Raw genomic sequence first — 18,836 nt, forward strand, 5'->3', positions numbered from 1 at the left:
ATAACTGTTGAAGTTGATTTTTAATAATTGATTATTTTGTAAATTTTTTACTATATTTGTTTATCACGATAAGTTTTTCAGCATATAAAATCAGTTTTATTTTTATAACATGGAGAGATAAAACCTCTGAGCACTTTATTTCATTTTATTTCATTTTCTTGATGGTTCATACAAAGTTTTAATAGTATTCTTTTTCATATTCCTCTTCTACTTAGATTTTTTCTCATCTGCTTGATTTATACTTAGATTAATGAATCTTCCCCAGTTTTATCAAAACATAAACTTCTCTCTTTTATTTTTTCCAAGTCATATTATTTCTTTTGGTTCCCTTTTCTCATTGGCTTATCTAGAGAAGTTACTTTATAATTTTTCTTCATTCTTTTCTTTATTACCCACGGAAGGGCAGTCTCCCTTCCGTGATTAGATCACCTTTCTTTCCATCCACCCTTTTCCTTATCGCTGTTCCCTTTTTCCCTGGTTTAGATCAGATGGGTTATGGTCAGACATTACTTAATCTGTGTTTTAGATTCACAGATCTCTGGAGCTGGTATATCCGATGGGGTTTTGCCTATCTACACAACACTTTAGAAAATGTTTTTCTTGTAGTTCTGTACAATAAACCTAATGATTGAAATGCTTATCAGATAAAGTCAGGCCTTCTATTATAACTTAATATAGGGCAATAATAAACAATAAGGAAAAGATTATTACCTGTTTTAGACCTCTTTTTGATATTGAACTTCCCTCAGCTCCTGAATCAATCTTCATGCAGCTCTCCCCTGTCTGCTCTAACCATTTTTGAATTGCATCATCATAAAATTAGTTTTATACTAATATTTTCCTCAAAATTTCTTATAGGAATGCTGTAAAATCTTTAGAAGTAATGGATTTATACCTATTCTTAAAATTAATGAAAGAAATTTAATTATTGACCAGCCTGTTGTTTATATGACAGCTAACAGAAATGTCTTATTACTTTAAGAAGTCTTATTAGGAGATAAAAAAGCAATGGCTTGATTCAGAAACTGAAGTGATTATCAGTAATTTTATTTTATATATGTTGCCATAAATTAAATAAAGACCTGTTTTGTGCCATGAGCAAAACCGAAATAATGCTAATATCAGTGTGTATAACAATAAATCTGTTTAATCAGTAACAAGGTTAAGTACGAGAGGTTAACAATAAAGTAAAGATCGTTTCATTGTAAAATAATTTATTCCGAAAACTTTATATTTTTTTTTTTATTTCTCTTAAATTACATACCTTATACTACTTCTCTATATAATTGCCACATGAATTAAGACATTTATCGCAGCAATACACCGGCTACAATATACCCTTGTTGTATTCTTCTGCCACCAGTCCATTTAGCCACTTATTAACAGGATTTTTAAGTTCATCGTCCCCTGCAAATTGCTTACCACTCAAAAATTCTTTCTATTTCGCAAATAAAGGGATATCAGAAGGAGCTAAGTCCAGACTGTGTGGTGTGTGATTGTAAATTTCCCATCCAAATATTCTAAGTAAATGAGGTGTCGGAGCCGCAACATGTGAACGTGCATTATCGTACAGCAGGATGCGCCGTCGGTCAGCCACCCACATTACTGATTTTGAATGGCGCGCCGTAACTTACGTAGATTTTTTTAGTAGGCTTCTGCATTTATAGTCGTTCCACATGGCATGAAATCAATCAGCAGTATGCCAAACCGATCCCAAAAAACTGTGGCCATCAGTTTGCATCTAAATGGCTGTGATTTGACCTTTGTCAGTCTGTTGGTCTGGATTGAGGATGAAACCATTCACTTCACTGCCATTTTCTCTCTGGCGTGCAATATGATATCCATGTTTGATTGACGGTAACGATTGAATTAAGGAACTCACCTATTTCTGTGTAGCGCATCAAAAATTCCAAAGCGGATCCCATTCAGATTTTTTTGTCACTTTCCGTTAAGACGTACAGCACCCAACATGCACAAACTTTTCTGAAGCCTAAATGGTCGTGAACAATGCGAACAATGTGAACTGATAACAGCTCTTAAAACATCAGGAAAAAGGAGGACCAGGTTGGAAATCATTGAGTGACGCTCTTTTCTGATTTCATCATCGACGCATTTCAACAAGTCCTCAGTGATTATCGAGGACCTCCTCGAATGTTCTTCATTGTACACATTAATTCTGTTATTTCTAAATCTTTCACACCATTTTCGGACATTTCTTTCATTCATTATCATTATCATCGTACACAGCAACCAACTGACTATGAATTTCAATCGGCTTAATGTTTTGATGGTTTAAAAAAAGGACAGCTCCATGTATTTCACAGTAACATCAATTCTCCTATTCATTTAATAACGTAATAACTCACAGATAATCAAAGATACTACAACACAACAACTTACAGTAGCAGTGTATACAATACTAGTGTGGCCATAAACGACACAGGTTCGCCAACCTTAAGAAGAAAAATTTCCCTGCGGTCTTTAATTTAGAGATATCCCTCATAATAAAATGTATTTTTTAATAATTAATTATATTTTTATTACAATAGGTAAACGATAAATAATTAACTTTATTTTTAATTAACTTTATTTTTACTGTTTCTTATAAAAAAAACTCTTGTAAAATTCTGGTTTGTTTTTTGTTGTGTTTTGCAGGATTGCAATATGGAGACTGTGATTTTGGTTAGTCCTAAATTGGGTATTAGTCAGATTATTGGACTGAGGAATAGTATGGTAATTTTTTCTTTAATTTTACTTTATATTTGCTGATCTTAAATAAACAATATGACTTTACAGTCTGTTAAATATATGCATACATAACACATATTGCACGATGTGTATTATCTTAAAGTAAGTCTGGGAATTAATGAAAAATATATCAAATTTATTTCAAGATGTATAAACAAAAATTATTAAAATTTATAATATATGTATATTATTTATTTTATTTTTATAAATTCTTTATAATCATCTTTTTTGAAAAGATATTTATTGAATGATTTAATTAGATAAAATATCTTAATGTTTATATAAATAAATAAAATAAATAAGCTTGATTGAATACCTTCTTTACTTTAACAAAATTGCAGTCGCTAAAATAATTAGATCAGTGTAAAAAGTGCAAATAAAATAACTGACACTCTGACTTAATCAAGATTTTTAACTACCTCAATCTGAATTTATTTATTAAAATTTTATTTTGAGATTATGCTTTAATAGTTTACACCATAATTTACTACTTATACCAAGTTTTTTTTTTTTTTTATATTTTGTGGTGTTTGATAAAAACACTGGTGAAATTCTGCAACTATGATACCTCAAAATCACCATGCTTGTCTGTGACTGCTTATTATTGTTAGTAGTATTTGTAAATAACAACCATATTTGTGGGCCATTCCACAATTTGTTGACAAATCCCTGTGTAGCTTCCAGATCAAAGAGCAAGCTGTGTACCTAAAACATACTGTTTGTTAAAATAGAAGGTAAAGAAAGTAGTTGAACCACAGATGGAAGAGATGACGTTGTTAATGTTAACAGATTTAACAGGGATTATTAACAATAGTATTGTAAGCAAGGAACTCAGCATAGCTGATGTGCTGGAACAACTGACATATTGAGAGTTCTTGGGTGATAGGCATAAAAAAGAGAACAGATAAATATTTGAACAGAAATAATGAGATCCCAGGAAGAGATAGATGGAATAGATGAGTAAGGATGGAGGATGAAAAAGGTAAATAATGACACAGGAGGGAAATGTAAAAATATAAACAAAATGGGGACTACATGCAAGACATTGACTCATCAACTGACAGATACAATGATGAAGAAGAAAACTCCTATTACACTTAGTTGTTTTAGGTAAAATACCAAGAAAATAGAAAAAGAAATCTGTATTTTTATGATTTCTCTTGCTGTTACAGTCATGACTGTATCATGACTATTTTATATTCTTTATCAGGTACAGCATTATTTTTTATAGCTCAGCTATAATCAACTTTTCTTTAAAATATAATTTTTATAAGTCTATAGTACTTATTTATGACATTTTTTGAATTTTTGTAAAAATTAAGTCTCATTAAAAATCCTTGCTTTCAGTGCGTAATTATGATTCCCATATGAGAGTTTTTTCTCTTTAAAGACAGACTGATCTTTTACATGGGAATAAAATTTCTCATTTCCTTAATTTATTCTCAATAAGATGACCATTAACAATATTAAATGAAAGTCTTTGGTAAAGAATTATCTGTAACTATTTTATTCATATAATATTAATGAACTTTTGGATGTTCAGTAGTTATATCTTTTTGATTAATTTTCTCATTGCTCAGTCTATGGTTTTTGAATAGTATACACAGTCCATAATCAAATTCTTTTTTTATTTAATGTAATTGTTTTAAAATGTAATAGTATTCAACATTAAAAGATTGTTCTCTGATGGTTTATTATTAATTATTCTTAATTAATATTATTTTCCATTAATTATATTTTGATGACTTTAATACATAATTATCACACTAAGTGATAGTATAGAGAAATCATACATAATATTAATAATAATAATAATAATAATAATAATAATAATAATAATAATAATAATAATAATAGCTTATAACATTAGTTTAATGCAAATTTTAATTTTTTTTTTTTTTGTAGCCAGTGCCTCTTGCAGATATAGAACAGTTGTCAATGGTTCAGGTACAGAGGGAAGATCAAATATCCAGTACTGTTATTCTTTATTTACCAACAGCTCTTCAAAAGGTAAGATTTTCTGTAATGTTATAAGAAGCTGTAAATATTAACATCACTTTTTAAACTATTATTTTTGACACAGAAAGTTTTCATTTTATTCATTCACAATGCATACTTCAGTTTTATACACCTATAGTTTCATCAGGCTCACAATCTAATATATAGTAAGATGCCTTTTCAATAATAATAAATTTAGTTTATGATATATATAAAACAATATTTTAGTTGTCAAACTTTTTTTGTGTATGTTAATATTTTTTACACATTTTCATTTATAAAATATAATTCTTTTATTAGTAAACTGGTGAAAATAAAAATTACACCTACATAATTAGTACAATAAAATTATATATTTTATTTATCAAAAATGTGCGCATGTGTGTGTGTGTGTGTGTGTGTGTGTGTGTGTACCTATACTAGAATTGGCTTTACCAGCTCTATATGGTTACATGCATTTCCCATTGCAGTCAGGAGATATTTATCCAGTCATGGCTTACTTTGCTCATCCTTCCCGTCTAGTCAGAGGGCTCCTTGGACCCCACTGTGTCCATTTAACTCATGTTTGTGAGAATAATAATGTGTGGTGATATCATCAAGCAAAATAAAAATTAAAGCCTGATCAAATTATAAAAACTATCAGTGTATTATAATTTATTTAGAGCAAATTTTGTCAGTACAGAACGTGAAATTTTAAGTGATCTAAGAATGTGGGGTTTCAAAGCAGTTGGCCTACATCTTAAAAATATTAGTTATAACTGGTTACATGTACTTCGCACAAGTAAAAATGTATTGTTCAGTTCTTAGCATTACCTGATAAACACCACTAACAGTACTTTGTTTTTCTTTTTTTTTTTTTCAATTTTTTAATTACTTATATTTTATGTTTTCACTCAAGTAATTGGGGACAGGTGCAGCCAGTTGCATTGCACATACAGTAACAGTGGTTGTGTTAGTTCAGCCACCGTGCCATACATTTTTGCATCCCTTAGAAAATCAAAATTCAAAAAATCTGAAAATGGTTTGCAATTACTCTGAAGACTATTTGCAAAGAAATACTCAGCACAAAAAAAGTACCTGTAAAATACAACTTACTTTATGGATACAGATTTATATATATATATATGTTATAAAATGTATATATTATACTGCAAAAGTACTTTTCATGAAAAATTTAGGTAAGATATGTCTTGCCTCAATATTTTGTAGTACAAAATATTCTCACTACTTAATACAGAATTTTGAGATAAGACATATTTTATCTTAATTTTTCATGAAAATACTTTCGCAGGATCCTGCATCTTCAGTCATGATTCATATGGTTTCCAATAACGGAAATAATTCCGTTAATGCTTAATAAAGATTTAAAAATAAAAATACTAAAATAATAATAATTGCATATTAATTTATAAAAGTGCATCTGTTGCAGTTTTTTATAAGACTGTCAACCTCAAACACTGTCTGATTGAAATTTTGTTTCTATTTATATATGTAATATTTTTCTTATATACTTAATTGTAACTCATCTTTTGTGTTAATATCAGAAATAGAATGTTTATTGTTTATTAAATGATGTGTCATATTAGATAAATCTAATTTATTATTTTTGTAATTTCTATAATGTTCAAGAAATCTACTTTTAAAGGATTTATTCGTTTTTCCTGTATAAATAGCATCCATGATTACATTTAATTGTATAAAATCCAATAAATGTTTTTAGTTTGTTATTATTTTTTTTAATATTTTATTATGTGGTTATTAAGTTAGGTGTAAGTCTAATAAAAAAAAAAAAAAATTTAAATTTAAATTTAAATTTGTAATATTTTTGTAAATAGCACAAAAATGCATTAATTTTCAAGAGAATTTAAAAATGTGTAAACATGAAGGAGGTGTAGGAGCTGTAAGTTTTCCAATCTATGAAGAAAATATTATAAAAGATAGAATTTAATAAAATATAAAAGTAGTTAAAATTCAAAATATTCAATAATGTCTGAAATACAATTAAAAGTAAATTCAAATATTTATTTTTTACTTTGATAACTCTATATAACTGATATATATTGTTTTTACTCTGATAACTGTAAGAAGATTTTAAATATAAATAATAACCACAAAGTTCAAGGAACATTTTGTAAGTAAAAAAATAATAAAAAAATAAATTATTTAGATGTTAATATTAATAATGAAAATAATCAATGTATAACTTCAGTATATAGGAAACCACATATAGGAATCACCCGTGGTCACACAAAATTAGTACTTACACAAACATGGTAAATAGAGCTATTAATTATGCAGAGTATAATGAAAATAAAAGTAACTTAAACAAAGAAATAGGTATTATAAAACAAATAGCCATATATAATGGTTATGATAATTCTTTAGTAGATGATTTATATAATAAACAAATGTCAAAAATTAAAAATAATACACATTTAATAAGATTAAACAGCATAAAAAAAGTTGACAATGTATATTTAAAATATGTGTATACTACAAAATAGTTGAACATATTACAAAGGTTTATGATAATAATAAATTTAAACCTGCATTCCAGACAAATAACCACATAATAAAATGCCTAATAAGTAATAAACATAATGATTCATCTGATCTATATAATTTCAGTGGTATTTATAAAATTGAATGTAATGTTTGTGACCATATTTGCATAGGAAAGGCTACTAGATCATTTAAGGCTAGATCCTTGAAACATTTTAGAAATTATAAAAAAGGTAAACTGGGTTTCTCTAATATATCTGATCATCTGATTAAGAATAAACTTACAGTATCTGATATTAGGACAAATTTAAAAATACTGGAATTTAAAAAATATAATATGAATACAAATAGTAAGAAATTAGACATTTTAGAAAGATACTCTAAAAATATATATTATATAAATATAAAAATAAATTTAATATGATCAATCTTCACACAGATATGAGGATGACAGTATTTTGATAGTGATGTATAATTTAATATATTTCAATCAGTACAGTAAAGTAAGTTGTTAAACGGACAACATGCATAATTACTTTACTTAAAATTATTTTGATTTGATTTTAATATGAATTTTTAATTTTAATTTTATTTTATGCCTTGATGTCATATTTTTACATATGTAGAAATTTTTACAATTTAATTTTAATTTAATTTTTAATATTAATTTAAATAATTAATTTTTCATATTTTAAATGTTGTTTTAATTTTTAATTTAACTAAATAAAAGTTTAAAATAAAAAGATTAAAGGTTTTAAATTTTTAATAAAATAAATAAATGTATGATACGTTATTATATTTTACAAAGTTTGTAATGTAATTTGAGATGAATATATGAGTATATAATACAGCTGATGATGCAAGTAAATTGTGAAAGCGCTCCTGCATATATAGGGGAATAAGATAAGTCATCCTACTTTATTTATTCTATACTTTAGTTGAGCTAATAAAATAAATATATATTTGTATATAGTACAGAGGAGTATGATTCTTAAAAGAATTGATTTAAAAAAAAAATATATATATATATATATATATTAATATATTATATTTATGTTTTCTCATAAAACTGATTTAGAACAAATTTTTTTTTTAAATATCGTAAAGGTACTTGTATTATTATAAAAACATTTTGTGTATGTTGTACTGTATATATTGACATAAATATATTATTTAAAAATACAAAACTATTGTAACAACACATTAAGCGTAAGAGATGAATGTAAGAGATCTTCGTCTTACTAGGATTTTTTTTTTTATTCAGGAAGTAACTGTTAGTATGGAAGATCGTGATGCAGAAGAATTAGTTCTTGTGTTGCAAGGATATTATAAATTATTGACTGGCCAAAATCTTCATATTCAACAGGATGTTGATATTTGGACACAGGATGCTGGTAATATATTAAAATATGTTATACTATAAAGTTATAGATGTAAGCCTAAATCTGGTTTGCTGAAGCTATAAGTATGTGCAGTGAATGTTTCTCTTCTACTTGTCCTTATTTACATTTAAAGTATAGCACAAACGTTATATTTGCTTTATAACTGTATATTTATTTATAGTAGTGAAAAAATGTTATTTAAAGTAGTATTTGTAGTATTATGAATATAACTTGTCCTTCTGGGACAAATGCAACTGCTCAAGTCCAAAGTGCAATCAACTAGCCCACAGTGAAACAAATAAAATTCATCCCCAAAGAACTGTATGAGGCTTCTGGAACAAGCACAACTGACAAGTTCAGTGCAACTAACAAAGGAACTGGAACTGCAGCACAACTAACAAAGATACAAAAAACTAAATGATTAAATTAAACTAGATTTCCAGGTAACCAAGATACGTTGATCAAGAGTGACCTGACCTGATTCATGTAACAGTTAGTCTTAACCTACTACCACATACCCTGTTTGTACGATGAAACTCTTACAAATGCATGCGGGTATTATAAGAGCACCCCATTGCATCCCCTGAAAAACAGCACCCTCGCAGCAGCCTAGTGTTACCAATTGATGTGTGGTAAGGAGACTACTGAAGATGTAACTGTGGCTCTAGCTATCATACTGAAATGACATAAAATGAAACACTGTCAGACCGACAACGATACTAAGTGGTTCAATTCAAAAGAAGCGCTGCTGAAACAATGCAGAATCAATCACCATTCCATGCACTTTGATAAAAAAAGTTTCCATTGTCAAGGTCTTTAACCAAACTGTAAAAACTAAAATGTGGAAAAACTCCAATGCCTATGCATTAAAGAAGAAGGCTGAACTTCATGGAATCTGTATTTTTAATTGAATTCACCAACAAGCTTTTGATCTCTTCCATACTTTATTAAGAAAGGTGATAAACAGATCTTTATTATCAATACAATTCTTACACTGGTATGTTTCAACATTAGATGTTTGCAAGACATCGACTGAAGAGCTGAACACTGGAGCATTGCATAGCTAATCTGTCCTGTTTCAGTGAGTTTGAATCTGAAATTCGAACATGTTTGAAATTCATAATTTTCATATCACTACAGTATCAAACCACTGCTACTTTAATAATGTTTTAAGAATTTTAAAAGCTCTAATATTGTGTGACAATAACAATGCAGATGCCAAGGTTCAATCATCATTGCTTGTGGCTGCATATTATTAAAAACTAAGAGATTTGTTGTTCATCAGATACAATCTAGATCAACCACATCTCAGTTTATCTGAAAATGTAATTTTAATTTGATTGTTTAGCTTTTTGTATCTTTGTTAGCTGCGCTGCATTTCTAGGACAAGTTTGGAGTTTGACCCCTTATTAGTTGCACCAAACTTGTCAGATGCACTTATCCCAGAGAAACATATTCATACTACCTTTAGTCACTTTACTATTTTAAATAATTCAGTGCAAAAATAATTTATAACTTAAGCAAGCCAACATAATTATATGAACATCAATCACACTAGAAGGAATTATCTGATATGACTTTTGCCATGTAGATAATAGGACCACATAGTGCCCATTTTTGAGCTTCAAAAGCAAAGTGTTAACTTACATGGAGAAATCGTGACTAATAAGAAATGACACTTAAAAAAGAGTTCTAACTTTTGCAAATGAGAGAGTAAATTTATCAGAACCAAGGTAAATTTGAGAAATAAAGAGATAACTCAAAATGTACAAATGCAATCAGCTTATATAAAATAAAGATTTATTATTAATAAATGGTACAAAAATATGCCAAAATAAAAAAAAAATGTTAACATCTTTCATTAAATTTTCTGCGTAATTAAAATGTTGGCAAAGTATTACATCACTTTCTCAGCTACCAATCAAATCATGATTAGTAAATTAAGATTTAAGCTTCAAAATTCCCAAATTTTATATAAAAAGATTTTTAATTTTAGGGGCTTCCTTACTATATGGGAAAAATTTAGGAAATAAATCTATAAAAAAGTTATTCCTATTAAAAAAATAATAATTTAAAAAAGAATTGTTTAAAAATATAACTTTTGTAAAAGTAATGAAAAAAATTGCTTTTCATTTTAGGTTCTTTTCTAAATAGGTGTCAAAGCTACTTTAATTCTAATTGCCCAAAATATTATTTTTAAAAAAATAATAATAATAATAAAAATAAAAAGAGTTAATTAAAAGAAAAAAAATACAAACAACAGGAATATGTTTTTAGAGATGGGGAATAAATTTTAATAATTTTTTTTCTAAAAATGTTTATAGTTAATGGGTTTAAGCTTAACAAATCTGCTTGAGTAAAAATCTCTTTAACTCTAACACACCTTCAATAAAGGCTAAAATAAGAAAAAGAAAATTTCAAAAAAAAATTTCTATATTTAGGTCCAGAGTTTATAATTTTTAAAAATTGTAGTCATTTTTTTGATAGCTCTATATATGTATCAATTTCAAAAAAATGTTGAAATATATTTAAACCGAAGGGAGATAGAGCAAAAGAACAAAAAATGTATATATGCACTGTAGATAAAAAAATTTGCTTTAATAAACTTTTTTCTAAATGCCACTGAAGAAAATCAAAATCGGTTTTTTTATGATATCCCATCTCCTTAATGAATTTTAGAGAAAAGTTAGTATGATCATTGCCCCATATATAGAAATATTTTATATAAATTTGAAGAAAATTGGTTTGGTCAGCCCAGAGATATAAGGCCAAGTGCAACACACATAAATACGTTTTTTTGCTACATGACTTACTCCAAAACAAGATTTGCAAAAACCCCAATACTCCTCCATCTTTGACGTGATCACTGTACTTTCCTCTTTAATATAGCTATTCTACCTATATTCGCCAGGAAATTAAAAGATTAAAAGTACAATAATATATCAAATCCAAAAATAAATGAATGGATACATTTATTGAATATTTGGTGAAGATATTTATTATTATAATGATAATGACAATAATAATTTTTTTTTTTTTTTTAGTTTGAATATTACCTTCTGCCATTCCTAGCATTGTCACTGTAACACCTACAGTTGACGCATTTCAGATACCTTCAGTTTTAAAACTACTAGGATCATCCACAAATGTTAGAATGAAAATGCTAGGAATGCCAGAAAATATCATTCAAATCAATCAGGATAATCCTAACAGAAATATAAGAAATGAAAATGTTAATTATTTATTTACTTTTTATAACAATAATAGGCTGTAACAGCTGTTAATAGATGATAACGATTTGTAGTGTAAAAAAATCTATGCTTAACCATTACTTGAACCTGGAACCTCAGTTTAAAGGCATAGTTGCAACCATTCCACCACATAGATTGACATATAATGATAATTATTTATTTATACAACAAGCTGACATCCAATAACAGTTACTGGTAGATAATAATGAATTTTGTAGTTTTTTGAAAAATGCCATGCTGACCAGGGATCAAATGCAGGGCTACCAAATTACAAGGTCTGCTCAGAAAATAACCAAACATTTTTAATTACATGCCAATGGAGATATTTAGTGATAAGCAGTTGGCAGCATTGTGTTCTGCTTAACCTACTCTGTAACCAAATGTTCTTGTATTGTTTATATCTCATTTAGTTTTTGTGTTATTGTTACTTGAGTGCAAAGTGTTTAAGTGTTAGTAGCAATGTTTGTAATATGTGATTTTTTGGAGCAATGATACAACATAAAATTGCGCATGAAACTTAAGAAATCTTTCACAGAGATGTTTCAACTTTTTTGAAACAAGCTTACACAGATGATTTTCGGGTTGTACGCAATGTTACGAATGGTTTTCACAATTTAAAAGTGGTCGTCAGTCAATTGAAGATGACCCTCGACCAGGAAGACCTTCAACTTTAACTGATGACAGTCATGTTCAGAAATCAACAATCTGGTGTGTGCAAATCATTGATTGACTGTTTGAGAACTGTTAGAGACTACAGAAGAGGTTAGCATCTCAGGTGGATCATGCCATGACATTTTGGCTGAAAAACTGAACATGCATTGAGTTGCAGTAAAGTTTGTTCCTCATTTGATGACTGAACAGCAGAAAGAACATCAAGTAGATGTTTGTCAGCAACTTCTTGAGCAAACTGATGACGATGAAACATTCATGGAAAGAATCATAATGGGAAACAAAAGCAAGGTTTAGATCTATAACATTCAGATGAAAGTTCAATCATCACCAATCATTCAGAAGTTCAATCATCATGGACTGGCAAAGGATCTCTATGCCCCAAGAAAGCACATCAGTCTTGAAACGATGCCAAAGTATGCTCTCTGTTTTTTCAATTTTAATGGAATTGTGCATTTTGAATTCTTGCCTCAAGGTGAAACAGTGAACCATGCGTACTATTAAGACATTTGACAACTGTTACATGAAAAAATCTGCAAAAAAAGACCAAAGTTTTGGTGAGACAACTTAGGTTCCTTCATCACGTGGTGTATAATGCCCCACAAAAAATAAAGTTCGGTTATTTTCTGTACAGACCTCATATATAATTAATAAATATAAACATAGAAGTTAAATATGTTTCCTTATTAGTCTACCTTGTACAATGGAGTTATGTTTATTGGATAATTTGAGCATTTGGTAATCAAAACTTGTGCATACAAGATAAATAACATAAAAATAGGTAAAATTATTTTAATAATGATATATAAAAAAACTAAATAAATATAAGTTTTAAAAAGAGATTTATTATTATCACAGCACTTTATACAAAAAAAATTATTTTTATAGTTTTTCTGTAGTCTTAATATGTGAGAAAAAGTAATAACTTGTTTGATGGTGTTTAACAGTATTTATCTTTATACTGTATTGTGGAAATAACAAACTTTATTTTATGAAAGATGAGATTTATTAATATAATATTCATTGAGAAAATAATAATATTCATAGGAAAATTTATTTATGGCAAAACATGGAAAGATTTGTTTATAAATAAATTAATTTCTTGTAAACTTTTTGTACTGTTGTAAAATTGAGTAATGTGTACTTGTCAAAAATTATCATACCTCATTACCTAAATTTAATTCAGTAACAAACTTCAGAACAAAAAAAAAATACTTTGTCGCTTAATATAGTGATCATGAAACACATTTCTGCAATAATTTGAAAGTAATCTGAATTAGAGCTGCTATTCACTCTAAAAGTCATTACTGAACAACATATTTTTTAACATTAATAACGAACATATTTTTTTTATAATCATTTATATTTTTGATGCAGTAACTGCTTTTTTGATGCACTGTAAAGTGCTTAACATGCTTAAGCACTTTAACATTAAGTGCTTTAATGTAAAGTGCTTAACATTTATCTTGATTTATTTGAATACACAAAACTTTCAATTATTTTTAAATATTTTATTTGAATAAAAAAAATGTCTGGAACATTTTTCAAAACTGTTAAAATTTAGAGTACATTGTTAGCTATAGTGAGAGGTTGTTGGTTAAAAGAATGATTTTACATAAAAATGTTTAAATTACTAGTAAAAACAATAGCTAAATAGAGATAAATCCTTAAAGGGGTTTTACTGCATTAAAATAACTAAGATAGGATGATATGCATGGGGTTTTTAAGCAGAGCTTTGTAATTTTTAAACATGAATTATATGCTACCTACAAACATTGTAGTTATGGACCTTTACAGACACCAAACAAAAACAATATATATTAAAACTAGGTACAGTAACTAATAATTACCTGCAAATTTTAATTATCATGTACTGAAAAATAATAAATTGTTTTTCAGCACCATTATATCATTCCCAGCATGCTGTCAGACCAGCACCATGGAGTTATTGTGATGTAGATGAACTAAATGATGACAGAATAGTTAATTTTACTTCTTCACCTGTGTATCATCCTTATTCCACCGTTAAAAATGTAAGTTTTCATTTATATAAATAAATAAATATACGTATATATACGGATATGTATATGTGTGTGCATGTACTAAATTATTTTTATGTTAATATTTATTGTTATACATACATACACATCCCAAAATTACTTTGTTAAAAATAAAAAAGTATTAAGTGGCTTTTTTAGCTATAATTAAGTTAAGCGTAACTATTATTTTACAGGAGCGATCTAATGGAACCCTAAGTTTGCCTCGAAGCCACGGACATGTAATACCAAGAAATTGTGTCGACAATAATATGAATAATACGTATGTATATATTTTTGATCTTTTAATTGTTTTTAAAAGATTTATTAAGAATACATTAATTAATTAATTTCTATTTTGTAATTTTATTTTTAATATGTTAAGTTTATTAAATTTCTGCATTTACTAGGCTAAGTTGTGAATACAGATTTCTGACAACACATTGCAGGCGGTATCAGCTGACCTCTTAATAAATAGTAATTTTGATTCTTTGGTTTATGTTTTATAGTGTTGTAGTGAATTCAAGTTACTTATAATTTTTTTTTTTTAAATAAAAGGCTGCAAAACCTAAATTTGCATGATTTATAATTTAATTCTAGTTATAGTTACATGTTTGGTGTTGTGTTGTTAGTATAAAAATTAATTTCTACTTCTGCTACATTTGTTTTTGTATTATTTGTTTTTATTTTCAGGATGGTAAGATTAAAAGATCAGAATGGTTTTTGTGGTAATGGATACAAAAGAAATGATACTACTGGTGAAGATAAAATCGGTATTGATATGCAGAGTGTTGTATCTATGGAAATACTGGAAAGTGACAATGCTTTTGTTGAAGCACAAAACGAAGAGGTATGCATATTCTTTATGTTTGTAAACATTTTATATTAAATAATAAAATGTAGATCTCACTTGCTTTGCAATGTACATTTCCAGTTTAACACTTTAAATTATTGAAATCTCTAAATTTGATTAACATGGTTACATCTACATTTTTTTTATACTTACCACTCAAAATAAATAAACAACTATTAAAAAGATTTTACAGTTATTTATCAGTAATAGGAGATATAGGGCACATATTAATGCAATATCATTGTGTCTTTGTATCAACCTTTGCATATTATCCAAAGAAAATATTTTAAAACATGGTTACAGCAGTGCATTCTCTTATCCTATGCAACTTTTGATAAATTTATGAGGTAAAAATGATGAAAATGTGATGGAAAGTGTATGCACAAAGTGTAATGTAAAGTGCATTATCAACTTAGTCTACCACCAAAAATTGACTAAGTTGGTGATAGATTAAGTTGATAAGATTGCTAAAAATTGAAGTATAAAAGGAAAGATCAGATTTAATGAATTTGGGGAAAGTGACTTCTTTGATTGATAATATAATTGTTAGGTTTGCAAATGAATTTTTTTTAATTCACTAATTACAATCAAGAAAGTTGCAGTTCAATCCGTCATCATCAAATAAGTCAAGATTAATGGTATTATAAGTGAAAGGAACATCTGAACAAAGTATATGACTATCTTCAAACATATGATCCTGATGAATAACAACAAAGTATATTACATAATTACAGAATAATTCTCACTATAAAGCCAAAAAAACCTGATGTAAATACATTATGACATTAATCATTTTTACTTCCTTGTATGAAGTAAAGGAAGTATTGTGAATGTGAAAAATTTCGGTTTTCAGATTTCAATGGAAATATCCATTTTGTCCATCCCTAAATCCATTTTGACTAGTTTTGGCATGATGTCTGTATCTCACTTAACTAAAAAACGATTAGCCATAGGATGTTGACATTTTGGATTTGTTGTAGCATCTAGTTGTGTACCTCCCCTTTTTAATTGCAATTGACTTAACCAAACGTTTTCAAAAAAGAAGATCAAAATCTAAAAAAAAATTGAATTTTGGACTTATTCTTAACTGCAGTAATAAGCCCTCATTGAGAGCTTTTCAATGATATCATAAGTGGTACTTATTTTCATTGGTTCCAGAGTTACAGCAAGATAAAATTTTAATTAATGAAATATTTGGATTATTATTCCTCTCTAACCTAACCTGCCATTTAGTTGTCATGGATCCTTGGAGTGGTGCACAACGTGCATTTGCTATCAAAGCATTTTACAAAAACAATGACAGTGTGGAGGGAACATGTAGAGAATTTTAATCTGGGACGGCACGACCGTGTTCCATCAGCACATGCAATTAAAACATGGATATCTAATTTTGAGGAAACTGGTTCGGCAATGAAAAAGAAACCTCCAGGTCGTGAGCGAACCGTCCGTACACCACGGAATGTTCAAGCTTTAAAAGATGCTGTCACACAAAGTCCACATCGGTCAATCCGTCGTCTCTCAGCATCTTTACAATTGCATAGTTCAAGTGTTCGAAGAATGTTAGTGAAGGACTTGCAATTCCATCCATACAAATTGCAGATCGTCCAGGAACTGAAACCAAACGATGCAGTTGTGCGAGCACAATTCTGTAATGTAATGCTTCAGAAGATAAATGATAACAAAGAGTTTGTTCACGAACTGTGGATGTCAGACGAAGCGCATTTCCACCTCAGTGGATTTGTTAACAAGCAAAATTTCAGATACTGGGCACAAGAAAATCCTACGCAGCTACACCAGCGCCCGTTGCACAGCCAGAAAGTGACCGTGTGGTGTGCTATGTCATCTTACGGTGTTATAGGCCCTTATTTTTTTGAGGATGACAACGGTCTTGCGATTACAGTGACGTTGGCTCGTTACTTAGCCATGCATGAAACCTTTGTTGTGGAACAACAAAATTGATTTCCACCAATTCTTAACAAAGTCTGGTTTCAACAAGACGGAGCAACGTCACATACTGCACGAATATCGATGGCAGCTGTACGCCGATTGTTTGGACAACGTGTCATTTCACGAAATGGTAACATTAGATGGCCTCCCAGATCACCTGATCTCTCAGCTTGCGATTGCTTTTTGTGGGTTCACCTTAAAAGCAAAGTGTTCCACAGTAGACCTGCTACAACGGAAGAACTGAAGGTAAAGACCCGAGTAGCAATTGCGGAAATTCCAGTTGAGATGTTACGTCAAACCATGAACAATTTAACGATTTAAGAGACATCGTGAGTGTTTACGTAGAAGAGGAGGTCATCTTTAAAAAATAAACAAAAATGTATGTATCCTAAAATGGCAACATTTGTACAATTACATGAAATAAAATTCATTTTCTAAAAAAAGCTTTTCATTAACGTTATTTAATTTTTTTAATTTCCCGTTTCTTTGAATCATGCTGTATATTCATTTATTAATAATTATTAACATCTGATTGTAAAATAATTTTTACAGTGAATAATAAATCAATGACAAAAAAAATATGAAAAAATGTCACAAGTTATTAATGAAATAAAATTTTATGTACTTTTCATTTTAAAAAAATGCGTATATGTAATTTAATAGGCGTACAAGGAAGTCATGTGGTGTCCACATCAGATTTTCTTAAATGCAAGTTAGTTAATTTTGTAGATTAGAAATAATATATACTATATATTTTTTTATCATTTAGGTGATGAGGAGAGTAGCAGAAATGCAAGAACTGGTGGAAAATTCAGAACAGTATTTAACTAGGCAACATCAAAGAGAATCAAGTGATTCTGAAGGATCCCACATATCATCACAAGATTCAGATGCACCTGGACAACTTAAACACAGTGATTCATTATTACTACTTACACAGGTGGCTAAATCTTTTTGATTTAACTAGATTGACTGATTAGAGAATATAATAAAAACTAGATTTAATTTTAATTACACATTCTGATAGTGAAATACAGATGTCGGTTTTTTGTAATTGTGTTGGTGTTTCAGCTGATTTTTTGTATTTACAAATATATCAGGCTGCCTATCTGCTGCATTGGACTCTTACAGTATTTGCTAATATTATTAATAGAAAGTTGATAATACTTGGGTAAGGATATTCTGATGTAGAAAAATTCCAGCTTAGCTCTTTTTTACCCTGCCATAGTATACTAATCAATAGAGCATGAACTTTCATAATGGATGTTAACCTTCAGGGTCCTTTTGTTGTCACTAAAGTCTCCAGAAGGACATCTAACAAGTTTGTTGGTGCCTTTTAGAGAACTATATCTTCTCCAATTTGAAGGCTAGAATCTTTGTAGAAGCTAGACTTAATTAAATACTAAAAAAGATTTTATATATTTTTTCAATAAATAAGAATGTTGGTTTC

At 28.6% G+C, this 18,836-nt stretch overlaps 1 protein-coding gene across 1 annotated transcript in view; it reads left to right on the forward strand.

The window, feature by feature from the left end:
- LOC142327273 (uncharacterized) overlaps positions 1-18,836 on the forward strand; it is a 164,918-nt gene that overhangs the window by 111,711 nt on the left and 34,371 nt on the right. Inside the window, exons 10-16 of the mRNA XM_075370165.1 lie at positions 2,656-2,733; positions 4,654-4,758; positions 8,513-8,642; positions 14,450-14,583; positions 14,784-14,869; positions 15,280-15,436; positions 18,156-18,326. Of these exons, the coding sequence (XP_075226280.1) occupies positions 2,656-2,733; positions 4,654-4,758; positions 8,513-8,642; positions 14,450-14,583; positions 14,784-14,869; positions 15,280-15,436; positions 18,156-18,326 (861 nt within the window). The remainder of the gene's footprint in view (positions 1-2,655; positions 2,734-4,653; positions 4,759-8,512; positions 8,643-14,449; positions 14,584-14,783; positions 14,870-15,279; positions 15,437-18,155; positions 18,327-18,836) is intronic.

The sequence above is a fragment of the Lycorma delicatula genome, chromosome 7 (assembly GCF_047948215.1).
Source record: "Lycorma delicatula isolate Av1 chromosome 7, ASM4794821v1, whole genome shotgun sequence".
In the NCBI taxonomy this organism is placed as follows: domain Eukaryota; kingdom Metazoa; phylum Arthropoda; class Insecta; order Hemiptera; family Fulgoridae; genus Lycorma; species Lycorma delicatula.